The sequence below is a fragment of the Amblyomma maculatum genome, chromosome 4 (assembly GCF_055883805.1).
Source record: "Amblyomma maculatum isolate TAMU_Amacu chromosome 4, ASM5588380v1, whole genome shotgun sequence".
In the NCBI taxonomy this organism is placed as follows: Eukaryota; Metazoa; Arthropoda; class Arachnida; order Ixodida; family Ixodidae; genus Amblyomma; species Amblyomma maculatum.
Genome location: NC_139347.1, coordinates 183,553,642 through 183,580,740, shown reverse-complemented (window position 1 = coordinate 183,580,740; position 27,099 = coordinate 183,553,642). Strand labels below are relative to the sequence as shown.

Genomic DNA, 27,099 nt, shown 5'->3' with positions numbered 1-27,099 from the left:
GCATGCCCAAAGCACTCATGCTCAACAAAGGAGCACGGAGCCCTCCCCTGAGCAGAGCGTAGTAGGAGGTCTTCAGGACCCTCCGGCGAGACCCTCGCCCCTCCGACAGTCGGGCTCAAGCGCAGGATCAAAAGGTCTCCGCTGGTGCTGGTGAACAACAGAAGCAGAAAATAGGCTGCAGCAAATATGCCAGCCACGTCGTGGATAATGTCGAGACAGCTTGCCAGACGAAGCAAACAGAGAAGTTGCAGAACACATTCTGCTAGGAACCGAAGGATGGATACAGATAAAAATAACAGAAGACAAACAGCCTTAGAACGAACACCAAACGCATATACATAAACCGCATTTTCCAACAAAAGAGTTCTTAATTATTCAAATTATAAATGGAAGAAGAAAATTGAGAGTGTAATGCAAATTACAAACAAAACTATTAATATGGTTACGGACGACAAGGAAGAAGAAGCGGGCAGTGGCGTGGGCAGGAGCGCTCGCGCTAGGCCCGCCGCGAACATTCATTAAACGTCATCTACCATCGCCATCGGTCATGTTCTGTCTCCTGTCTTCATCGGCTTGCCGCTTCGTAACATTTGGTTGGAGGTGCGGCGTACGACATCCCCATCCTCTCCTGGGAGCATCGAGGCCATTTTCAAGCCGGAACCATCACTGACGGTCCAGGGACATCGCCGAGCAGCTTCGCCCCAGCCCTTCAAGCCCAGATCTAAACAACTACCACCGCCCAGCCCCCAGCCCGGACCTGAAGACAAGGAGAACAGACCAATCAGAACCGAGATGAAGGACCCGAAAGACCCGAATGACCCGAAGGAACCGATGGACACGAACACGCAACCCCCGCCCAAGCTGCCTTACGTGACCTCGAGCCATCGGTCCCATGGACTCTGGTGACGGATGGTTGACAGCTCCAAGGGAGGCGGATCACCCACGCATCAGACATCGTACCGGCAAGCCGTTCTATTCTTCCTTCTTCCTCTTCTTCTTCAAGCATCCAGACACGCCCATCATCATAAAATCATTAACATCGTTAAACTTCCTCGTCCACGATCGGGACGATCGCTCAGTGGCCCCGGGTCATGTTACGGACTACAAGGAAGAAGAAGCGGGCAGTGGCGCAGGCAGGAGCGCTCGCGCTAGGCCCGCCGCGAACATTCAATAAACGTCATCTACCATCGCCATCGGTCATGTTCTGTCTCCTGTCTTCATCGGCTTCCGCTTCGTAACAATATGAACAGAGTATTCCTAAGATAGCGAAGAATGTTCAAAAAACCTCAGAACAAAAAAAGGGGGGGGGGGGAGTGGGTGAGGGGGAGAGGTAGAAAATCAGCGTGTATAATTGGGAATAGTGTTGCTTATTTGATGCGCCATTTGGATCAGAACTATGGGCATTGCCGAACGGCAGAAGGTCCAACATGAGATACTGCTCGAGCTTGCCGTATTTAGGGTGCAACTCGTCAAGGATAAATCCAACACAAGCGCCGCAGAGCCCTTCATAGTAAAGCGTGATATTTATGACATTTGCTTGTGACGCCTCAGCTGCGAACACCAGGGTAAGTACAAGAAGACACTATCGAAGAACATGCGCCATGCTTTGCACGGAAGTGGCTACTCTTGTTATGCTCCACAGTCAGAAACACGGGTCCGAGTAGCAGTTAGTTCCCTCGGTTAGAGTAAGTCCCGCACTGAGAGCAAAAGGTGGAGTTTTTGCCTGTAATATTTGTTCTGTATCAGAGAGGCTCGTATCAAGCTCTATTACAATAGTGGTGAGATAAATCTGCGGAGTCTGTTGCAATCAGCGGCTTCCTGGTGCAATCTGACAATCGCTGCCACTTAGCAAGAACACGCGGCCAGCCAAAATCCTTGCTCACATTCATTGCAAAGAGGACGTTGGGCAGGAATTTTACTCATCGTTCACTAAAGAAAATAAGTGGCTGAAGAGGATATTGCGGTTCCGGATATTATGAAAGCCAAGTAGCACTCATTAGGGCAAAATACAATGATTGCAGAGTGCATATTTTGTGCATATATCAAATGCGTGTCTAATGTATAAATATATTAAGGGACCAAAAAAGGGCTCATTTCATCTATAAACACAGTGAGAGCTAGTTTTATTAAACATATTCTGAAGCCAGTACCCAGTAGGTAGTGAAATGAGATGTCAAATTTGGTACAGATTCGTTTGTATGTTTTTCCGCGTATCAAGACAATGCAAATTTTTTTGGACCTGGCTGTCTGCTGTCTATAGGAAAGGTTGTAGAAAGGCGATGCTCATATGCCATTCTAAGTTTATTACGTGATAGTTCGAAATATCTGGCCCATTGGCCCTTTTTACATGCTCTCTAGGTCGTCTCTGTGGCCTGTCAATATCCAGCCTTCGGTAAGCTAGCTAACCCATTGAGTCTTGCGCAGCCATTGCTCTGAGCAGTGTATCCGTCACACAGATATAAAGAGAAATTGAGGGCAATTAATCGGACCTCTTTAGAAAGCTTATCAGATGCGTTTTTGGCTATCTTCTGTTTTCTGAAAAATGTGGCCTAGAGACGGAAATCCCCAACTTACTGAGGGTTATGAAGGAATTTTGCTCATTATATAAGGGGAAAACACGGAATATAGTGCTATATTGATTGATCACTGATTGCCCAAAAGGAAAACATTTGATTTGAAAGATAATCAATACGCGCAAGGTTGCCGACATAAAGAAATAGAACATGAGGGAAAATGACCATGCTCTAAAGAACGGTCGTAGCCTGAAAGCGGTAAAGAGGAAATTAGGCACAGGCAAAATCAGACGTATACGTGAGGGACAAGGCGAACAGCGTCATAACTAGCATATACAAGATAACTGAGGCAGTCGAGCAGTTGAATTCAGACCTCTAAAGTAGCCAAGTAATCAGGACAAAAATAAGATTGGCTCTTGTGAAGAGCAATCCGTTTTTCCGCAAGTAACAAAGGACCAGTTTAAGAAAGAATTAGAGGCTATGAAACGAGGGAAAACAGCTGAGGAGGATCAGGCAACTAGAGATTTGTTGAAGGGTGGAGGGGATATTGTGCTAGAAAAACTGGCCACCCTGTATACGCAATGCCTGATCACACCGAAAGTACCGTAATCATGGAAGAACGCTAACTTCAACTTAATTTATAAGGAAGGGGGCGATATGGACTTGAAACATAACAGAGAAATCAGCTTGCTATTCGTTACTTACAAGGTATTTACAAAAGTAATGACTAATAGGATCAGGACAACCTTAGACTTCAATCAACCAAAGGATCAAGAAGGATTTCGGAAAGGGTGCTCTACCATCGATCACATCCACACAATCAATGAAATAATAAAATAGTGCTCAGAATATAACTAGTCCCGATACATAGCATTCATTGACTACTAAAAAGCATTTGACTCGGTGGAAATTTCAGTAGTCATACAGGCATTGCGAGATCAGGGTGTAGGTGAGTCATATGTGAAAGTACTGGAAGATATTGTCACGAATACAGGGATTTATGGGAATCGGCAACAGCGGCAGAGACACACAGTCAAGACAAGGGTTCGTGGGTAACGGTAACACAGAGACACAGGCTCAAGAGTCCACAATCCTAGCTAGCCGAAGCGCGCGAGGGTCGACAACTTCTTCGTCTTTGAAACGCTACCTCAAACCGTCAGGTGGCATTATTGCCCCCCCTCCTCCTCGGAAAAAAAAAGCAAGCTCACAGAAAAAACTAATCCGGATGGTAAACACGACTTTCAGCAGGTGAAATACGGCTTCATGTGAAGCACATGCACTAGGTCAGACGAGTACTGACGACTAGAACTCGGTACAGTTCCGTCTGGAATAACCTCGTACGTAACTTCTGAGAGGCGACGCAACACTCTGTAGGGTCTGAAGTAACGATTGAGAAGTTTTTCTGACAGGCCTTGGCGCCGGACAGGTGTCCACACCCAGACTTTGTCACCAGGCTGGAACAGGACATAGCGATGGCGCTCGTTATATCGGCGTGCATCTATTGCTTGATGTTTTGTAATGTGATTACGGGCGAGTTGGCGAGCTTCCTCAGCGTAGTTGGTGAATTCTGCGTCAGTGGTAAGCAGCTGGTCGTCAGCCGCACGTGGCAGCATAGCGTCGAGCATGGTCTGTACATCGCGTCCGTATACTAGGCGAAACGGAGTAAATCGAGTTGTTTCTTGGACGGCCGTGTTATATGCAAATGTAACATAAGGCAATATCTCGTCCCATGTTTTATGCCGGACATCGACATACATGGCGAGCATGTCCGCTATTGTTTTGTTTAGTCGCTCAGTAAGGCCATTAGACTGAGGATGGTAAGCAGTAGTCTTTCGGTGATGTGTCTAGCTTAGTTGGAAAACTTCTTCAAGAAGACGCGCTGTAAATGCCTTGCCACGATCAGTAATGACGTATGAAGGGGCGTCATGGTGGAGGACAATCTGCGTCATGAAAAATTGTGCCACTTCGGAGGATGTTGCACTGGCACCGCCATAGTTTCCGCGTAACGTGTCAGATAATCTGTAGCCACGATAATCCACTTATTGTCAGCTGACGATAGAGGAAAAGGGCCACGAAAGTCCATAGCAATTTGGTCGAATGGTACTAGCGGTGGGGGAATAGGCTGCAGGAAACCCGCTGGCTTCAATGGCGTTGTCTTGCGTCGCTGGCACTCGCGGCAACCTCTAACATATCGATGAACGGTGGCGGTAAGTTTGGGCCAGTAGTAGGCCTGGCGCACTCTGCTAAGAGTGCGTGCAAAGCCCAAGTGTCCAGCGGTGGGTTCATCATGGCAAGCATGAAGGATTTCATCGCGGAGATCTGCAGGGATAACTAGAAGATAGGCTCGGTCACTGTTGCCGGCTCTTTTCTTGTAGAGGATTCCGTCGCGCGTACAGAAGGATGACAAGTTCTTAGCAAACAGTCGAGATACTCTAGAATCGAATCCCTCCAGATGATCGATCACAGTTTTGAGGTCTGGGTCAGCCCGTTGCCGGGCCTTTAAATCAGAGGAACTGATAATGCCAAGAAAATGGGCGTCTTCATCCGTACTGTCATGGGCCAACTCCACGGGTGATCGAGACAGTGTGTCAGCATCTTCATGTTTACGTCCGGATTTATAAACGATAGAGTAATCAAACTCCTGCATACGAAGGCTCCACCGTGCAAGACGACCTGATGGGTCTCGAAGACTAGCTAGCCAACACAAAGCACGATGGTCTGTCACAACTTTAAATTTACGGCCGTAGAGGTAAGGTCGGAATTTCATTGTGGCCCAAACGACGGCGAGACACTCCTTTTCAGAAATTGAATAGTTTGATTCTGCCCGAGAAAGGGTGCGGCTGGCATAAGCGATCACTTTTTCCTCGCCTTGCTGGTGCTGGACCAGAACAGCACCCAGACCGACATTGCTGGCGTCGGTGTGGATTTCCGTGGCAGCGTCCTCATCGAAGTGTGCAAGAACGGGAGAGTTGTGCAGCCGTTGGCGCAGCTCAGTGAATGCCTCCTGCTGCTCGGAAGACCAGACATACGGGACGTCATCACGTGTCAGGCGCGTCAAAGGTTCTGCAATCTTGGCAAAATCGGCAATGAAACGGCGATAGTACGCGCACAGGCCCAAGAAACGTCGGACTGCTTTCTTCGTGGTAGGGATGGGAAAATTGGCTACAGCGGCTGTTTTATCAGGGTCAGGCCGGACACCGTCAGCGCTAACCACATGACCGAGAAATGTTAGCTGCTGATATCCAAAGTGACATTTTTCCGGTTTGAGTGTCAAATCGGCCGAGCGAAGAGCGTCCAATACCGTTCGCAGCCGCTTAAGATGTTGGTCAAACGTTTCTGAAAACACGATGACGTCGTCCAAATAAACCAAACAGGTTTGCCATTTAAGACCAGCAAGTACGGTGTCCATCATTCTCTGGAACGTCGCTGGCGCTGAACACAGACCGAAAGGCAATACTTTATATTCATATAAGCCATCGGGTGTCACAAAGGCAGTCTTTTCCCGATCGCGTTCATCCACTTCTATCTGCCAATAACCACTTTTTAAATCAATTTAGGAAAAGAACTTGGCGTTGCGAAGTCGATCGAGTGAATCGTCGATACGGGGCAACGGATATACATCTTTTTTTGTGATGTCATTCAGTTTCTTGTAATCAACGCAAAAACGCAGCGTGCCATCCTTTTTCTTAACCAACACGACGGGCGACGACCACGGACTTTTAGACGGCTGAATAACATCATCATTAAGCATTTCCTGGACTTGTGTCCGAATCGCCTCACGTTCTTTGGCCGAAATACGGTACGGCTGCTGTCGAATAGGTCGGGCATCGTCAGACGTTATGATGCGATGCTTGGCGATAGAAGTTTGCCGGACTTTCGATGATGAGGCAAAGCACGGGGCGTACTCCAGCAGTAAGGCAAGCAGGGCGCGTTATTGACAGAAAGAAAGGTCACTGCTAACATCGGTGCGGTCTAGAACACTGGGAGTATCAATAACGTCAAACGCAAAACATTCAGAAACTTCCTTTAACAGTTCGCCGAAAGCGATGGCAGTAGAGTGATAGAGATGGCGAGATTCATTCGTGAAGTTCGTGACGAGAAGCTCAAAGTGACCATTGCTGAGAATAATTAAGCTCCGAGCTGCACAGATGCCATGAGAAAATAAAAGAGAACGGTTGCTTTCAGCTATTATTGGCCCGTCACGAAGCCCGTCGCACTCAACACTCACAAACACGCTGGAGCGGGGAGGCACTGAAACACACTCGGCTGAAACCCGTAGGGCGCACGTACGTTGGCCATCGGTGGGGCTGGCAGCCGCTTTCTCCGTTGAGAACGAGACCGTTGTCTGTCGGAGATCGATGATGGCGCCATATTCCCGCAGGAAATCCACACCGAGAATCAAATCACGAGAACATTCCCGGAGAACGACGCAGCTGACATCGAACGTTGACGTACGAATCTGGATTCTAGCCGTGCACTGTCCAATAGGAGTAATTACATGCCCCCCAGCCGTGCGTATTTGCGTGCTACACCATGGTGTCATAACCTCCCTAAGGGTCGCTGCCAGTTTCCCACTCAAAATCGAAAAGTCTGCTCCGGTATCCACTAAAGCGCTGACATTATGACCATCGATGCACACAGGGATGTCCAGCGATAGCCGGTCTCGTGAACCAAATGCTGTCGTTTCTGCTCCAAAATCCATATCTGTTCTCACTGGGGGGACTTCTTTGTGCTGACATTTAGCGGCCCCGCCCCCGGAGGTCGCTCTACTCAGTTTTCCCGGTGGGGGCTTGGCAAGCGACCAGGCGGTGCCCGCGGGAAGTTACCAGTTGTTGAAGCGGTTTGCCAACGTGGGGATGGAGACCTGGATTGTCGGCGCGCCATCCGGAGGCTCTCTTGTGCGAGGTTGTCTCCAATGTCACGAGGTAGTTGTCCGAACGTGCGTCTAGGTGCGTTGGTGTAAAAACCCTCCGGTCCGAGTTCCCGATAAGGGCACCACCGGAAAATGTGACCAGGTTCCCCACAGTGGTAGCAAAGGCGGCGTCTCCGAGGGGCCTGCCAGACGTCCGTTCGTCGAAAGTTTGATCGCGGTGGCCGCACGTACCGCGTTGGCTGCTGTACAGGAATGTATTGCACTGGCTGCTGGACGGGCATGCACTGGGTTGGTGGTAACGTAGACAACGGAGCTTGGACGGGAACTGGGCGTCGGAGAATGTCAGCGTAAGTCGGACGAGAATAATCAGGAACAGGGGTACTTTGAGCTTCAGCAACATGCAGAGATGGCTGCGTGACTTGCTGAATCTCTTCGCGGATCATATGTGCGAGAGAATCACCCCTGGATTGAAACGTGTCACAAACCTTCTGCAGTTCCTCGCGTACAATCGCACGAATAAGATCTCGGAGCTGTTCAGTATTGCTTACAGCAGCTGTAAGAGGCTCGGCAGCAGTCGTAACGAGGATTGGGCTGTCGTAGACCGCCGAGCGGAGCTGGTGTAGGATATTTTCCATGGTGACCGCCTCTCTTGAAAATGAGGTAACTGTAGTTGGTGGGCTACGTACAAGACCAGCAAAAAGCTGTTCTTTAACCCCATGCATGAGGTGGCGCAGCTTTCTCTCTTCAGACATGTTGGGATCCGCATGTCGAAATAGTTTACGTCATGTCCTCAACATACATTCTGACGGACTCGTTTGGCATCTGTTTTCGAGATTGTAGAGCACGTTCTGCTCGTTCGCGCTTCTCCAGGCTGATATACGCCTCTACGATAAGACGGCGGAACTGAGGCCATGATGTTATTGTGCCTTCTCGGTTCTCATACCATGTCAAAGCATGGTCTTCCAGGCAGAAAATGGCATTCCGTAGCTTTAAGTTGTCGTCCCACTGATTAAAGGATGCGACTCGTTCGAACTGAGTCAGCCAATCCTCAACGTCTTCATGCGCAGTGCCATGGAACGATTTCGGCACTCGGGGGTTTTGAACGTAAACAGGAGTACCTTGCATGACTGTCGTAGTGCTTTGCGAGGCTGGCCGGAGGCTGGTTGTTGAAGTGGACTCCAAGGGCCCGTGTTCGGGAGGAAGGCCCAGGTTCCTCCGGCTGACGCGATGAACGGGCGTGTCCACATGCAAAAGCTCGGTGTCGTTGGTTCGCGGAGGGGTGTGCGACATTGAGAGGACAATTACCCAGCGGCTCCACCAAAACTGTCACGAATACAGGGATTTATGGGTATCGGCAACAGGGGCAGATACACACAGTCAAGAGAGAGGTTCCCGAGAAACGGTAACACGAAGACACAAGCGCAAGAGTCCACAGTCCTAACTAGCCGAAGCGCGCGAGAGTCTCCAACTTCTTTGTCGTTCAAGCGCTACCTCGAGCCGTCAGGTGGCAATATCTATAGTGGCTGCACAGTAACCATAGTTCTGCACAAAAAGTTAGAACATTCCAATCAATAAAAGTGTTAGGCAAGGAGACACGATCTCCCCAGTACTATTTCTAGCTTGCAAGAGAGTGCATTCAATGGCATGAAATGAGAGCAGTTAGGTGCCAGGGTCGATGTAAAATATCTGAGTAATCAGCGATTCGCTGATGACATCGCCTTTATTAGGTAACTCAGGGGACCATTTGCAACTTAGCAGCAGCAGAAAGGTAGGCCTAAAAAACAATATGCAGAAGACACAGGTAATGCTGAATAGCCTGGTAAAGGAGCCTTAAAATAGGTAACGAGGGGCTGGAATTGGTAGGTAAATATTATTACTTAGGACAGGTAGCAACCGCAGATCCGGACCACGAAAGCAAACTAACTAGGAAAATAAGAGTGGGATACAGCGTATCTGCAAAACTCTTCCTGACCAGCAGCTTACCGGTATCACTCAAACGTATAACAAAGTATAAAGTACAATAGTAAAGTTTATAACAGTTGCATCCTAGCGCTACTCGCCTATGGGTTGAAACGTGGCGGTTAACGAAGAGGATTCTACATAAGTTGAGGACAACGCCGACGGCTATTCAACGAAAAATGGTAGTTGTAACGTTAAGAGAGGATGCGTGCAAGTGAGACAGAAATACCTCAAATTACTGACATTCTAGTTCAAATATAAGAAAAATGGGCAAGGGCAGGACATTTAGCGCGAAGAGAGGAAAATCGATGGGTCCAAGTGCAAACAATTTGATTCCAAGTTAAGCTTAGCAGGCGGCGGCAGAAAATTCGGTGGGTGGATGAGGTTAAGAACTTCACAGTGGTGAAGTAGATGCAGCTAGCAAAGGACCGATTTAATTGGAAGAAAACGGGAGAGGTGTTCGCCTGCAGTCAGTAGAGTCCAGCTGACGACAATGATGGTGATAATAATATCTGGTCTTTTAAAGCCCTACTTGCCTTTTCCTCGAGGGAACCCGTAGTCATCGCGAAATTCATTGTGACGTCTTGTCCTAAGCGATGTTGATGAGTCCTGAATAATTTCGTACAGCAGAGCCTCGAAGCGGAGGCTGTTCGACTAATGACAATGTGTACCCTATTTATGTTATCTCCTTGACAGGCAATATAACGGCTCTGTGGATTATAAGTGGAATAAAATAAGCGATGTTGATCGTCGGTCGAACGGCTGCCGTTGCATCCAATGTGCTCAGAAAGACGCACAGGTTTTGAAAGACAGCTGAAGGAGTTGTGAAAACAAATAAGTTTAATCTTTGAAAGCTGCAGGTAAATTATGTAAAGTCGTTTTGAGCTAGAGTGAAATCTTGGTGTATCACAGAATGTATGTATTCGGTATAAACGAATCTCCTGACCACACAACCGGGAGTTGGGGCTTCGATGATGATGTCATCTATATAGGCCGTACATCTCTAAAACATAAACGCTTCAATGGGAGTTCAGCTTGGTTTTTACGTGTTAAGTCCCAAAGTATACTCAGGCTATGAGGGACGTTTGTCCTGATGAAACAAAATATTCGAGGACACTTTGGCCACTAAAGTGATGAAAGACGAATGCCTGAGTGCTGCATTCTGCTATGAGATTTTACCGTGTGCACGGCATTAATTAGGATTTATCTAGTTAACTACCCAACCGTCACTAATTATTATTTATTAACTACCGCACGATCGCGCTTATTTCGCATGCTAGCAAGGTGATGTTGAAATTCCTCCAAGGTAGGCTGCAGCAGTATGTGGATCGGGAGCTTCCGGACGTGAAGGCTGGGTTTCGCAAGGGCAGAGGAACTAGAGACCAAATTGCCAACCTTCGCTGGATCATGGAAAAAGCAAGAGAGTTCCAGAAACCCATCTACTTCTGCTTTATTGATTATGCGAAAGCGTTTGACCGCGTAAATCACAGCAGGTTGTGGCAAGCTCTCCAGAGATTGGAGTTCCAATTCACCTCATCTGTCTCCTCAGGAACCTGTATGAAGGGCAAGAGGCCACAGTCAGAACTGGGCATGGTCTTACTGATTGGTTTCCGATTGAGAAAGGAGTGAGGCAAGGCTGCATACTGTCGCCCTGCCTATTTAACCTATATGCAGAGTGCATCATGAGGAAGGCCGGTCTGGACGAGTCTTCAGCTGGAGTGAAGATTGCTGGAAAGCGTATCAACCACCTTAGATATGCGGATGATACCACTTTAATGGCAGAAAGTGAAGTGGAACTCAAGAGACTTCTGATGCGCGTACAAGAAGAGAGTGAGAAGTTTGGGCTTAAACTGAACATTAAAAAGACAAAGATCATGGCGTCTTGCCCTATCAAGTCCTGAAGAATCAAGGGACAAGTGGAAGCTGTGACAGATTTTCTCTTCTTGGGCTCCAAGATTACCTCGGAAGGAGACTGCAGCCATAAAATTAGGAGACGCCTGATTCTGAGAAAGAGAGCAATGGTTAGCCTTGAACGCCTAGTAAAGAGCAGAGACATTAGTCTGCCAACCAAGATCCGTATAACTCGTGCCTTTCCAGTTGTGATGTATGGATGCGGAAGTTGGACTGAGAAAAAGGCTGACCGCCGAAAAATTGACGCGTTTGAATTGTGGTGCTGGCGAAGACTCTTGAGAGTTCCTAGGACTGCCAGAAGATCAAATCAGTCGATATTGTCGACCATAAAGCCTGACTGCTCATTGGAGGGTCAAATTCTAAAGTTAAAGCTCAGCTACTTTGTCATCTGATGAGAAGAGAGGAGTCGCTGGAGAAAGATTTGATGGGAAAGGTTAAGGGTCGCCGGAGAAGGGGTAGGCAGCGAACGCGATGGTTAGATGGCATCCTCGAGGCACTGCAGATGAAGTTATGTGATATTAGGAAGATAGTGAGAGACCGGAAAGCGTGACGTGACATGGTCCATAGGGTCACGAAGAGTCGGACACGACTGAACACCTGAACTGAACTGAACTGAATTAGGCAATCAATAATTGGAGGTTATTTCATTAGACATTGATTAGTCATTAATTAGTAAGTTGTTATTAATAGCCAGAAAGCCGTTTAAGGCGACAATATTATAATAATAAAATTAGGTAATTGTCCCTAATTAGTGATTATTATTGCTTTGTCATTATTAAGTATGCATTTAATCAGACATTAATCAGTTAGCCATCAATTAGCAATTGCTTTTGCTTGCCATGTGGCCATTTAAGCCGGCATTATTTATTTATTAATTGATTACACAACTGTACCAATGTACCTCATTGGTAACTAACTGATTTCTCATTAATACGTAATTGCCTAGTTAGTCAATAAATAATAATTATTATTAGTGATAACCACTTAGTTAACAATGATTGCTAAGTTTTAATTATTTTGTTAATCTTTAATGAGTAAATAACCATGATTGGCATATTACCTTATAAGGCACGCATTCGCGCATACAGTAGTCCGGGGTGCGCGGCATTTATTAGTAATAATTTAGCTCATTACGCAACAGTCACTCTTTAGAGATTAGTAATTGCTTAATAATCATAAGTAGTAATTAATCTTCAGTGATCAGTAATTAACAAATTATTGATTTTTGAGCAACTAACACTAATTAGTAATTTTAATTAACTAGTCAAATATTTTGTAATTAATCATTGATTGGCATATGGCTATATAAGGCACACATTCACGCATACTGTGGTGGTGCTCTGTGATTGGTCGAGACCTCCATGACGTCCTCTCGTCTCGACCAAACACAGCCGCCGCAAAAGCGGGACACTTTCGCTAACGACAACGATGAGGCTATAAAGGCTTTCGCCTAATAATAGGCACCAAAGTTTGGCGGCACCGGGCGACTTACAGAAAGGTAGGGGCAAATTCGGTTGGAATTTTAAACATCACAAATAAAGACCTAATGTTTCACTTTCTCCGCATTACTATCGTGCTAAAAGGAGAAGCTTAAAGTTAGCTGCGAATTTAACGATAGATTGCCTCAGACCATTAAATAGTAGCACTCGGTAAGTTTTACCTGCCAGTTAAGTAGGTTGTAATGCTTGCATCTGGCCAATTTCACCAAAACTTTCCAAGCTGTACAGACCTTGGGCACAATATTGCTTATGGGTTTACAATGCCCAGAAGAAGGCTTTGTCGGGCTGGTTGGTTCACGTTGAATGGAAGGAAGGAACAGCTGAAACGGACGGGACGTGTAGGAAGGCGAGACAGACACATGAGCTTACTAGCAACCAAATGGTTCCTTGCGAAACAAGTAGCAATATATAGCAGACAGCGAAAGCGCATAAAAATCAAATTACGACACAGTCATGGTCCCGATATCACATAGCAATTATCAAAACCGCCCGTGATTGAGATACGTGAGCTCTTGTGGGAATAGAGCAACGGACGGTTGACTGACACACGTGTCACCAAGTTCGTGAATGTGGAAAGCCTCAGATATGAGGCGTGAGGTCAAATCTTTATATTTGGCGATAATTGTGGTTTGGTTTAAAAACGCCTCACAGTCCTTGCAAGCGATGTAATGGATGGCTATGTTGTTTCGGCATAAAGTTTCGCACAACCTGAAAAAAATTGTCAATAAAGCCGGCGTGAAGCTCCTTTTTTCTTCCAGGAATAAGTTAGGAGGGTTGTGCAGGAAAGTCAACCAAGAAAGTAGAAAGAAGGCTTGTGAAAAGAAACACCGAAAAGAATTTGTGAACTGTTGTTGTAGTGTTTGTTTACAAGATTCCACTCTCATGCAGCCGATTTTACATCGGGGAAACTGGGCGGTGTGTTATTGATAGATTGCGTGAACACGCAAAAGACATAGAAAACCAGTCATGCCGAAACAACATATTCATCCATTTCATCACTGCAAGGACTGTGAGCCGTTTTTAAACCAAACCACAATTATCGCCAAATATAAAGATTTGACCTCACGCCTCATATCTGAGGCTTTTCACATTCACGAACTTGGTGAGACGTGTGTCCGCCAACCGTTCGTTGCTCTAGTCCCGCAAGAGCTCACATATCTCAATCGCGGACGGTTTTAAAAATTTATATGTGATATCAGGACCATGATTGTGTCGTAATTTGATTTTTATGCGCTTTGGCTGTCTGCTATATTTTGCTACTTGTTTCGCAATAAACCATTTGGTTGCTAGTCAGCTCATGTGTCTGTCTCGCCTTCCTACACGTCCCGTCCGTTTGAGCTGTTCCTTCCTTCCATTCAACAATGCCTGGCCCTACATAAAGCATAGCATTGCTAACAAAGTAGTCATATTGCACCAATGGTCTGTGCTGAGGTATTCCAGCTTGACTTTAACCATGGCGCAGACATTTTCTTGTTCCCGTATTTTCCTGGTTTGGATAACTTGCGCCAAATGTGACCAATATCAGAATCACCAAGACGTTGCCAGACGTAAAAAAGCCACACCTTGGTGCTCTGTTAATTAGGCCCCCGTCCATGTTTGTTTCTGGCAGTTTTGAAGCAACTATGGCACTTTTTTAACAATATTTACTGCCTTAGAATATCAAGGGGTATCTGATGGAGAATGAAGAAATTATTAAATGAATGAAAGGGTTTGTTGATTCTATGAACTGAAGCAGTCAGCGATGATGTGGTCCCTGCGCTCAGGCAATATTTGAAGCAGGATTTCTCGATGAAAGATCTGCTGCCACCAGGTTTCGGATTCTCGTAGGTTGCTGTGCTAGGACGTCCCACAGAAAGTGGTCAATGTCGGCTTTACTAATTTCGGATTTGAATAACGGACACCCTAGGTTGGAATATAAATGATGGAAATGAGGCCCCATCTGAGTGGCGGCAAGAGCGAGGGCAACCTCGACGAGGATCTTCCGAAGCTCAAACTGCTCTGCACGGGTGAGTCTTCAAGGAATGGTTGCCGCACATGGAGGGGTAATATCACGTGTGTAATGCTGGAGGTGTGTCTTTATTTTTTTATTTATTTATTTCATACTGCAGATCACTGTACAGATCCAAGCAGAACAAATACACAAGTACATATTACAAACAAAAAATCCAAAAACACGAAGTAAAATGAACAAAATAAAGAAAATGAAACGAAACATCCAGCATGACTATGCGCTGTCAATCATTGTTCCGAAAGCTTCCACTCTGCTGTGGTACGTGGGAAAAAGGAAAATTTAAATGTGTCAATTCGAGCAAAGTATAGAGTAAGTGTGCTGGGATGATGATGACGTGTAGGGCGTGTAGTTAAAAAGGATACGTAGGGTGCAGGATCAAGCGCCAACTTGTTATTTATGAGCAGGGAAAGTAACTCTCGGCGGATATTTTTTCTTTTTGCCACAAGGGGTTGATACTGTCGTAATATTAGGCGCCAATGAAATGGTGAGCCTGGGGTAGCTTATCGGGTAGCTAAATCTGTATAGCTTTGAGAAGGCATTACGTCCGGGTTGCCAGCATGGAGCTGGTGGATGTCCTGACTACCGCTGAAAGATCGGAGCTACCTACTGCATGATGGGCTTCGGTACTACCACTCTTTTTGTTTTGCGGTCAGGCAAACGGGAAGATTTCTTGATTTGTGGACAGAACACCGAAAATCACTGAAAGGCCAGCAATGCGATATAATTGACAACTATTTCTCTCTTTCCACTTTCATTCCCATCTTCGTTCCTTTTCCTACAGCACGGTCAAGTGTCCCCAAAAACCGTGTTTAGATACTGCACCGTTGCTTTCCTGACAATCAATTATTATTAATAACATATCAAACTCCGGTTTGTTTATTGGTACTGCACCCAAATTAAAATTTTTGAGACGTAAGCACCAGCAGGTCGATTATAACTATTGAGAATGTTAACCCGAGCGCCGGTGTATTGCATTTACAGGACGGCATTTATCTCTTTGCCAGAACTTTAGTAACCAAAGACTTGCCGTGAAGCCAGCATCAATGCTTGCGACATACTATAAGGTAATTTGATGACGTCTTTATACAAGGATGCACAACCACGAAAGTAAGAGGCCTGCGTAAACGCCACCACGGTGCTACTTGCGCAAACTACCTGTCCCTTGACACTAGCCGAATAGGAGTGCTCTACACCTGGCAAGTTTTTTTTTAAGAAGTAAATGTAAAACATATTAATTCGCTTTCTCAAAAGCGGAAACTTATAATGAGTACGTAACCAATCACTGCTCATAAAATACAATATTATAGAAGAGTTACTGCTGAATATTAGACCGTTTCCTTTAAAATTTTTGACATTGCAGCTTTGGTACAAAATTGTGTACACTTATCTTAAACGTAAGAAGACTATCATATGTATTTTTCTATTGCATCGCAGGAGCAGCTGGCTGCAGTGGTCCAATAAAGTACACTCGTTTTCAGGCCATGGGGACAAAAAAATACTCCGCTCACGGGACGGTGTCCGTGCGTGCTTTCGAAATTCCGGTATTACCCTCCCATCTCAAAGGCGAAGCATGAGTTGGCAGCGCGCGTGCCGACTCGATTATATCATGTGCTCTTGCGATGTCATAAAACCAGACGGCCAGCCAGTTCCCGGCCATTGCATCTCACTACCACCTGTAAAAGTCACATTCCAGCGATCATTTTCCCCCAGCGGCGACAAAGTGAAAGCAGAACCTTGTCACTAGAGTTTAGGCCAACAGCGTTGAAAGTCCCGATCAACAGAAAACCTGGCGTCCGCATTGGGAGAGAGAGCCCACAGGAGATTGCGGGTGACATGGCTGAGTACTGACTGGTCGTTAGGCTGTGTCACATCACGAGGCTATGTGACATGGCTGAATCGGCAGGTGCTACCAACTCGGGCTTCGCCTTAGAGCTGGGAGCTTGAAGCTGGAAAACTTTTGGATCGACACGGTCCTACTTGAGCCAGCCCCGCTGGCTTCTTCTCAGGACGTGTGGCACATAGAGCTGGGGGAGATTGCTTCTTCTACTCCACGTACCTGCTTCTTCTTCTTCTCCATGCTTCGGTACATATCTCCACAAATATACCACATTGCCTGACATAATGCTACACAGCCTTCCAGTCTTTGGCCTAACATTTCCCTCCATTGAAACCGCTGCCTGTCTGGCTCGCCTCCTGGTACCTCCACATTAAAATGACCTCAGTACCTACGTGTCATAGAAGAGCTAACCCACAAAAAATGTGTCTGCATTCTTAGTCGAGCTTCCACTCTGTAAAATAAATCCAGGCCTACTATATGATTTTAACCTTAGGTGTAAAACGCAGATAAGAAAGCATAACAAAGCTCTTGCTTGTATAACCGGGCTTTGCCGAGCTAAGCCGCAGCTACGTTTGAAGCAGAAGCTTCATTTATCAGCCACGGTCAGCCTGACCAGCCGCTTGATCTTCAACGAGCCCGAGGTGATAGCTTGGCCATAAAGCTTAACCGTGGTACCAAATAAGGTGTACCACCTGCTGACCTTTGACGATAGACACAACATCGTTGTGTTTCCTCTTGCAATTCACGGTGTCCTCAACTACATAGTCTCAGCAATTTAGTCGCCACAAAACCTTATTTACCCACGCCAAAACTTAAGCCCAAAGAAAGCAAAAACAGGCAAAATAACGCTTTCATTTCGGCTAACTAGATTCAGCAGTCAATATCAGTAAATTATTTTCTAAAGAATGGGCCCTCTAAACCTGTAGTGTTAAAGTCATTACAATACGCTCTAAATCTCAACTTGCATCTTAACATAACACTCCATGAATAATAAAGCCTTTTAAATTGATTTTTGCATCTTCCCTGTCAATAATTTAGAAAACGGACGCACAGGACGAAACCTTAAGGGATGTCATTCATTTTACTTACGCTTACTCGCTGGTTTCTAGTAAGCCTGCATACAGTTCTCCAATCTGCAAAATTAGCCTTTCTATTCACATTTTGTTCATCCACTGCGTTCAGAGATTTTAACTGGCATGTCTTCAGCAAACCGTGCTGAAACAGTCACTTGTCTGCAAAAATCAGGTTATCGCTTACGCCGTCAGTCATCCAGAGTGACCAACGACGTTGGAGACCTCTCGTCGCAGATTGGGAACAATTGAGAGCAGAGAGAAACCTGTTTTTTCACAAATCTTTTGTATCAACGAATTTACTGATGCCCGCTGCGCCATTCCGAGGACGACTGTAAAGGTGCGACATAGCCACTATATGTCGTAGACGCTCGAAGTAAAGGTGAACAAAGGAACAAAATCAGATACGCAACATGCGAGAACCGGATCAGTGTAAACAAAGGAGAGAGCTAAGGCCCGACACATCTGTCGTGGTTTTTTTAAAAGTATCATGGCAAAAGTATGCGTCATTCATTAACACGTCAATAGGATGCAAATACAAATGGAAAGATATAAAAGTAATGACTGCTTCTCGCTCTTCAGAATAGCGTTTCTCACGACCACTTGTATGCAATCATCTTTTGAAGAACAAGTCCACATGCTAGAGGAAGGCCTCTCTGGAAGGTATAGTTCGCCACTGTCGCGTAAACGAGACCCCTCACAGTTGCGCCCAGGGCAGGCTCAGAGTCCGGAAACAGCATTAGAGCTCAGTCTTGGAACTAGCGCACTTCTTCGTTCTCTCACCCCTGCGCGTCTTCGTCGTCGGCGCATGCTACATTAGCCCCCCCCCCCTCCCCCCCCCCGTTCGAGAAGCATCGGCCTGATGCTAAATTGAAGTGGGGGCACAATAGTATAGGCACTGTTGTCTGGCATGAAAAGGCTTCTGCCGGACCACGTGGACCACTTCAGAATGCGTTCGACGTCGGGGTTCTGGTTCCTCATGCGGAATAACTTCATAGTCCAGATCACCAACGCGTCGAAGAACGCGGTAGGGACCGAAATAACGGCACCAGAGTTTTTCACTGAGTCCGCGTCGTCGAATAGGGTACCAAACCTAGACAAGGTCACCTGGAAGATAATCTTCAGTGCGCCGCCGCAGGTTGTAGCGTTCTGCATCTCGGCCTTGCTGCTTTCTGAATTCGCACTCGAACAAGTTGGCGGGCCTCTTCGGCACGCTGCAGAAAAGAAACGACCACGTCATTTAGAATTTCGTCCTATATCAGGCAGTATGGCGTCGAGTGCGGTCGTTACTTCTCGTCAGTAAATTCATGTTGGTCGTTTCTTGAACGGTGGTATTACGTAATGTTACGTAATGTAATACTTCGTCATACGTCTTGCAATGGGCGTCCACATACATCGACAACATATCGGCAATGGTCTTGTTCAGAGGTTCCGTCAGGCCGTTTTTTGGGGGATGGTATGCAGTTGTCCGGCGACGGTTGCGCCACTAAGAATAAGGATATGCTGAATAAGCTCTGCAGAAAATGCTGCTCCTCTGTCTATAATCAGGACCTCCATTGCTCCATGTCCGAGGAGAATTTGAAGAGCGAAAAATTTCGCAACTGCAAACGCGGTAGCACAACAAGTAGCAGCGGCTTCCGCGTAGCGGGTCAGGTAGTCAGTAGCAACTATAATGCCCCTGTTCTAACAGGTAGAAGTAGGGAACGGTCCAAGCAAGTCCATCCCTATTAGCTGGAATGGTCTGAACGGTAGTGTAATGAGCTTTAAAAGACCGGCTGGCTTCAGAGGACGAACCTTTTGGCGCTGGCAGTCATGGCAAGTTCGAACATAATGTGTGACATCGCTTGACAAACGAGGCCAAAAATACCGTGCTTTAAATATGTATAGCGTCCGAGTGACTCCCAGGTGGCCGGATGTGGGTTCATCATTTCGTCCTGTAAGCTTGCTGGTACAACTACTAGGTATTGGCGGCTATTGGCGGTAAACTTTTTCTTGACGAGAACGCCGTCACGTAGACTCAGAGAAGACAAAGTTCGACGAAAAGATTTAGGGATCATGCTACCGGCACCTTGAAGAAAGTCGATTACCTGGCGAAGCTCGGGTTCATTGCGTTGACTATTGGCAAAGTTGGCTGAACTGATTGCATTCAGAAATGCGTCGTCATCACCACTTGCGCACGAAGCTGGTTGCACAGGAGCTCGAGACAGGCAATCCGCCTCTAAATGCTTACGATCTGACTTGGCTTGTAGGATACAGTGATGTCATACTCTTGAAGTTGTAGGCTCCATCTTGCGTGACGTGCTGAAGGGTCTTTGAGGGTTGTCAGCTAACAAAGCGCGTGATTGTCGGTCAGCACTTTAAACTGTCTGCAGTATAGGTATGATCAGAACTTTGAAATAGACCACACGATGGCGAGGCATTACTTCTCAGTGGCAAAGTAGTTTTGCCTCTGCCTTAGACAAAGCCCGACTAGCGAACGCGATCACACGCTGTTGACTGCGCTGTATCTGTACTAGGACAGCGCCCAAACCGACATTGCTTGAATCGGTGTGCAGTTCTTTGTCTGCCGTTTCACCGAAATGTACTAGAACTGCAGGTGGCTGCAGATGACGTTAAAGCTCTTGAAATGCTTGCATTTGCTGTTCTCCCCACATGAAGAGTATACCAGCCTTAGTAAGAAGTGGAAGGGGTGGTTATTTTGAAGAAGTGTTTCACGAAACGCCGGTAATATGCGGATAATCCAAGAAAGCGTCGAAATTCGCTCTGGTCCCGCGGAGTCGGAAAAATTGGTTATGGAAAGCTTTTTCAAGATCCCGCAGAACGCCCCCCTGATTCGCGACGTGGCCTAAAAACTTGAGCTCTTCGTAACTGAAATGACATTTTTCGGCTTTCAGAGTGAGGCCCGACAATTGGATCGCTTCTAGTATTGCGTCCAGTCACCGAAGATGCTCTTCGAATTTCGGGGCCAATAAAATTACGTCGTCCAAGTATACAAGACAAGTCGTCCACTTCAGATCTGCAAGAATGCTGTCCATGAGTCGCTTAAAGGTTGCGGGCGCGGAGAGAAGGCCGAAGAGCATAACTTGTAATTCGTATACACCATCAGGTGTAATGAAATCCGTTTTTTCTCGGTCCCTCTCATCGATCTCTATCTACCAGCATCCAGACTTGAGATAATGGAGGAGAAGTACTTTGTGTTGCACAGACGATCTAAGGCGTCATCTATTCTGACAAGAGATAAACATCTTTTTTCGTAACATCGTTCACTCGATGATAGTCTACGCATAAACGAAGTGTGCCGTCTTTTTTCTTTAAACTACCACAGGTGCACCTCAAGGGCTGCGGGAAGGTCGAATGACATCATTGTCGAGCATTTCTTTGACTTGTACTCGGATGGCAGTACGTTCTTTTGCAGAACCCCGATAAGGCGACTGGCGGTGTAGTCGAACAGCTTCGTCTGTAATAACGCGATGCTTTGCAAGGTGCGTTCGACGAACTCTTGTCGATCTGGCAAATGCATCAGAGTAGTGACTTAGAAAGTTGCGTAGTTTTTCTTAATACTGTGGAGGTAATGCCGGATTTACGTCGTAAAGCGGTTCAGTGAACGTTGTAGTAGGATTCTGCTGCTGAAGCGCTGGTTAAACTTAGTGCAGAACTAGTGTCAATTATGGCATCGAGATAGGCTATAGTCGTCCCTTTGTACAGATGTTGATGCTCATTGCTGAAGTTCGTGAGAAGAACATCAACTTTGCCACTTTTTAAGAAAAAACTGCCCTAGCAACTGCAATGCCTCTTCCTATAAGCAGTTGCTGTTTGGTCTCGACGATACCTCTTCTGTATTTTGCATTGGGAGGGAACCCACGGACACCATAATGCTAGAACGTGGGGGCACACTCACATGGTCATCTATGATTTGAAGCGCAGCATTGAACATGCTGCTGGTTTTGATGGAATTCCCAATTGAAAATCTTACCGACTGATTCTGCAAATCGATAATTGACCCGTTTTCAGTTAGAATGTCCATGCCAATATTGACATCACAGGAACATTGGGCCAACACGATGAACGTCATCAGAAAGGTTTGCCCTTGTACAGTGAACCTCGGCGTGCACACTCCCGTGGGCATAATTAAATTTCCACCAGTTTCAGTTTAGTCGTTCAGTCGTGTCCGACTCTTCGTGACCCTACGGGCCATGTCACGCCAGGCTTTCCGGTCTCTCACCATCTTCCTAACATCACATAACTTCATCTGCAGTGCCTCGAGGATGCCATCTAACCAACGCGTTCGCTGCCTACCCCTTCTCCGGCGACCCTCAACCTTTCCCAAAATCAAATCTTTCTCCAGCGACTCCTCTCTTCTCATCAGATGACCAAAGTAGCTGACCTTTAACTTTAAAATTTGACCCTCCAATGAGCATTCAGGGTTTATGGCCGACAATATCGACTGATTTGATCTTCTGGCATTCCAAGGAACTCTCAAGAGTCTTCGCCAGCACCACAATTCAAACGCGTCAATTCTTCGGCGGTCAGCCTTTTTCACAGTCCAACTCTCGCATCCATACATCACAACTGGAAAGACCATGGCACGAGTTATACGGATCTTGGTTGGCAGACTAATGTCTCTGCTCTTTACTAGGCGGTCAAGGCTAACCATTGCTCTCTTTCCCAGAAGCAGGCGTCTTCTAATTTCATGGCTGCAGTCTCCTTCCGAGGTAGTCTTGGAGCCCAAGAACAGAAAATTTGTCACACCTTCCACTTCTTGTCCATTGATGCTCCAGGACTTGATAGGGCAGGACGCCATGATCTTTGTCTTTTTAATGTTCAGTTTAAGCCCAAACTTCTCACTCTCTTCTTGTACGCGGATCAGAAGTCTCTTGAGTTCCACTTCACTTTCTGCCATTAAAGTGGTATCATCCGCATATCTAAGGTTGTTGATACGTTTTCCAGCAATCTTCACTCCAGCTGAAGACTCGTCCAGACCGGCCTTCCTCATGATGCACTCTGCATATAGGTTAAATAGGCAGGGCGACAGTATGCAGCCTTGCCTCACTCCTTTCTCGATGGGAAACCAATCAGTAAGGCCATGCCCAGTTCTGGCTGTGGCCTCTTGCCCTTCATACAGGTTCCTGAGGAGACAGATGAGGTGAATTGGAACTCCCATCTCTTGGAGAGCTTGCCACAATCTGCTGTGATCTACGCAGTCAAACGCTTTCGCATAATCAATAAAGCAGAAGTAGATGTGTTTCTGGAACTCTCTTGCTTTTTCCATGATCCAGCGAAGGTTAGCAATTTGGTCTCTAGTTCCTCTGCCCTTGCGAAACCCAGCTTGCACGTCCGGAAGCTCCCAATCCACATACTGCTGCAGCCTACCTTGGAGGATTTTCAACATCACCTTGCTAGCATGCGAAATAAGCGCGATCGTGCTGTAGTTGGAACAATCTTTGGCACTGCCTTTCTTTGGAATGGGGATATAAACTGACCTCCTCCAATCCTGTGGCCACTGCAGGGTTGTCCAAATCTTCTGACATAATGTATGCAGAATGTTAACAGCGTCATGGTTGAGGTTTTGAAGCAACTAAGCTGGAATGCCATCAATTCCGCTAGCTTTGTTCTTAGCAAGGCTGGCTAAGGCCCATTCATCTTCACTCTTCAGGATGCCCGGCTCTAGATCAGTAATCACAACCGTCTTATGTTGGGTTTGCACGTTCGGGTCCTTCTTGTACAGTTCTTCTGTTTATTCCTGCCACCTCTTCTTTATCTCTGAGGCTTCAGTGAGGTCCTTGCCTTGTTTGTCCTTTATCACGCCCAGCTTAGCACAGAAGCTTCCTTTGATATCTTTGATTGTCTTATACAGAGCTCCAGTGTTCCTTAATTGGCTGTTGTCCTCAACTGCTTGGCACTGTATGTTCAGGAAGGCATTCTTATCTCTCCTTGCTATTTTCTGAAAATCCGCATTGAGAACCTTGTATTTTTCTCTTTCCCCCATAACTTTTGCCATCCTCCTTTCCTCAGCTATTTGCAAAGCCTCTTCAGATAACCAGTTTGCTTTCTTGCATTTCTTTTGCTTAGGAACTACCTTAGTAGCAACTTCTTGTATTATATCACGAACATCAGTCCACATCTCTTCGGGCTCTCTGTCTTCCAGATCTAATTCTTGAAATCGATTCCTCACTTCCACAGAATATTCTAATGGAATTTGATCCAGATCATACCTGAAAGTCCTTCTAGTTTTCTGCGTTTTCCTCAATCGAAGCTTAATTTTGGCAACAAGAAGCTGATGATCGATGCCACAATCAGCCCCAGGCCTTGTTTTTACTGCTTGTATAGCGCTTCTCCATCTCTGCCGGCAAAGAATATAATCGATCTGATTCCTGTACAGACCGTCCGGTGAAGTCCATGTGTACAGGCGCCTCTTGTGCTGTTGAAAATGAGTATTCGCTATGGTCAGGTTGTTTTCTTGACAAAACTCTACTAGCCTCTGCCCAGCTTCATTTGGCTCACCAAGACCGAACTTGCCTGTAATTCCGGATATTTCTTCACTCGCGACCTTAGCATTCCAGTCTCCTATGAGAAAAACGACGTCTGATGATGGGGTGCGGTCTAAAAGGCATTGTAGGTCCGCATAAAATCTCTCAACGTCAGCTTCTTCAGCAGCAGTGGTCGTTGCATAGACTTGGATAACTGTTATGTTGAAAGGCTGACCTTGGATCCGAAGTGAAATCATTCGGTCGTTTTTGAGTTGTACCCTAGCACTGCTTTGCCCATTCTTCTGTTTACTATGAGAGCGACCCCATTCCTTCTCTTGGATTCGGGCCCACAAAAAAAGACATAATGGTCGCCGAAGTTAAATTCTCCCATTCCGGTCCACTTGAGCTCGCTGATACCCAAGATATCAATGTTCAATCTGTCCATTTCTCGCTTGACGACATCCAGTTTACCTTGCGTCATAGATCTTACATTCCATGTTGCTATGTGATATATCTCCTTGCAACATCGGACATTCCGGTCTCTTCCCGACACATCCACAACTGAGCGTCCTTTTGGCTTTAGCCCAGCCGCTTCATTCGTCATGGAGCTACTAGGAATCGCCCTTTGTTCATCCCCAGTAACATGTGGGACGCCTTCCAACCTGGGGGGCTCATCTTCCGGCGCCATATCATTAATGATATTGTGACCGGCCATAGGGTTTTCTTGGCATGAAATACTGGAGTGGGTTGCCATTACCTTCTCCAGTGAATCACATTTTGTCAGAACTCTCTGCCGTGACCTGCCTATCTGGGTGGCCCTACAAAGCAGAGCACACGACTTCATCGAGTTTCGCAAGCCCCTCCGCCACGACAAGGCGGTGATCCATGAAGAGGAAATTCTCACCAGCAGTGCGTATTTGTGGGCCACCCCATGCTGTTGTGACCTTTCTGAGAGCTGCTGCGAACTGTCCCCTCAGAACTGAATAAGCGCCAGTGTCGACGAGAGCTGTGACGTCATTGCCATCGACAAAGATCTGTAGGTCGGCAGTCTGTGTTTTCGTGCGGCGGCAGTTTCAAGGCGTCTGGTCTCGGCTTCAGCGTTCTGAAGGAGTGGTGATTCGGAGGTCGACGTCCTGGTTACGTTGAGGATTGGCGGGTTGTTTAGGCGTCGGTTCTGCTGGTGTCCGTGTGCAATGAACTTTAATGTGCGGCGAATAACTGTAGTGCGTATCAGGATTATCTTGGAATTTTCGTAATAGAGCAGCCGCATTTCCAAAGCCTGCTGCATCTAGTTTCCCCTACAGGGACTTTGGGATTGTCCCTTGCGCCCAGGAGAGCGGTACCTGCGAGGCGACAGCGATCGCAGGCCGCTTGGGCCCGGGTAGGCATGTAAAAGGTGTCCTGCAATTTCACGTGGCCGCTATCCAGGCAACGAACAACGGGCATCAAGAGGAAATCCACGGAAGCCGAGTTCTCTGTAGAGACAGAGGCAAAACATGTGTCCAGCTTCCCCGCAATGATAGCGCAACTGTTGGTTATCGGGTGTTCGCCAGACATCGGTCCTTCGAAAGCCACGACGGCGCACTTTGGTCCGGAAGACCCATGGGTGGCCGGAGTGCGTGACTCGTAGAACGGCGTCGAAGGCGGCAGGTAGCGCCTGGAGACCGTGGCGTAATTCAAGGCATGGGGTGGCGGTGTAGCTGAGACGAATGCGGGCACAACGGGAGCGGGCACGCCCTGCGCTTGTTGTACTTCATCCCGAATAATGTCAGAAACTGTTGCGACTTGTGGTTGTGACGGAATCGGCAGGTATTTAGCCACCTGTTCCTGGACTATCGCCCGGGTCGTATCACGCCACGATTCCGTCGAAAACTGTAGCCTTCACTTGCATTGGCGGCGATCATGTATACAATAGTACGTTGATATTGCCGAGCACGCACGTCAAGCGCCTTTTCGATGGTGGTCGCTTTCCTGATGAATTCGCCTATTGTTGTTCGTGGACTTCGCACAGGCCGGCAAATAACTGCTCTTTAACACCCTTCATCAAAGGCGCACTTTCCTATCATATGACATGGTCGCGTATGCACGTCGAAACAGTCGCTTCATCTCCGGTGTATACCGTCACACGTTCACTGGAATGTTGTATTCGGCTATTTAAAAGAAGTTCCGGTTTTTTCTTGCGAAATGTGCTGGTGAACGTACCCACGAATTCCGCCTTGAATGTGTCCCATGTGCGGAGCCCGGCTTCGTGATTTTCAAACCATGTTCTCGCAGAATCTTCCAGCCCGAAGTAGACATGGTGCAGCTTGGAGTCCGCGTCCCAGGCGTTGAAAACAGCCACTCGGTCAAAATGCTCCAGCCAGTCTTCAGCGTCCTTATGGGACAAGCCGTGGAAACGTGGTGGCTCTCCCTGCTGGTGGAGCAGGACCGGAGTTGACGATACCGGCGGATTCATCGCGCTTACACCAATGTTCCTTGTTAGTTTGTGGTCAGGGAGAGGACCGCGCTCGGGAGAAAGACATTGCAATCGGCGACTGTTCTGATGCCCTGGGGTCTCTATCTGAGGCGTGCGTCCTGGACTTGGGTCCCGACTTGTAGGAGTTGTCCGATGCATGAAAGTCGTACCCAGAAGCTCCACGAAATGTCGCATAAACGAGGCCCTCACAGTTGTGCCCGGGGAGGCTCAGAGTCCGGAAACAGCGTAAGAGCTCAGTCATGGAACTAGCATACCAAGATACTTTGTTGGGCGAGTTGGAGTAAACGGCTTAGGCTTAGTTGTGAGTCAGCGCATGTACTGTGGCTTTCTTGTTTCTTGTTTCTTGTCCCTTGTTTTCGTGTTCGCGCTGTTTATATTAATAATGGAACTAGCACCCTTCTTCATTCTCTCACACCTCTGCGGGTCTTCGTCGTCAGCGCATGCTACAATATCATCTTTATTATAACTGTCCTGTCTTCACGT

The 27,099-nt window shown here is 46.9% G+C and overlaps 1 protein-coding gene across 1 annotated transcript in view; it reads right to left on the bottom strand.

Moving 5' to 3' along the window:
• Positions 1-26,595, bottom strand: part of LOC146193801 (gamma-interferon-inducible lysosomal thiol reductase-like) — a 28,292-nt gene extending 1,697 nt beyond the window's left edge. Inside the window, exons 1-3 of the mRNA XM_084600609.1 lie at positions 26,343-26,595; positions 25,484-25,615; positions 1,408-1,551 (exon numbers count right to left, since the gene is read on the bottom strand). Coding sequence (XP_084456735.1) covers positions 1,408-1,551; positions 25,484-25,615; positions 26,343-26,595 — 529 coding nt within the window. The remainder of the gene's footprint in view (positions 1-1,407; positions 1,552-25,483; positions 25,616-26,342) is intronic.
• Positions 26,596-27,099: the final 504 nt, after the last annotated feature.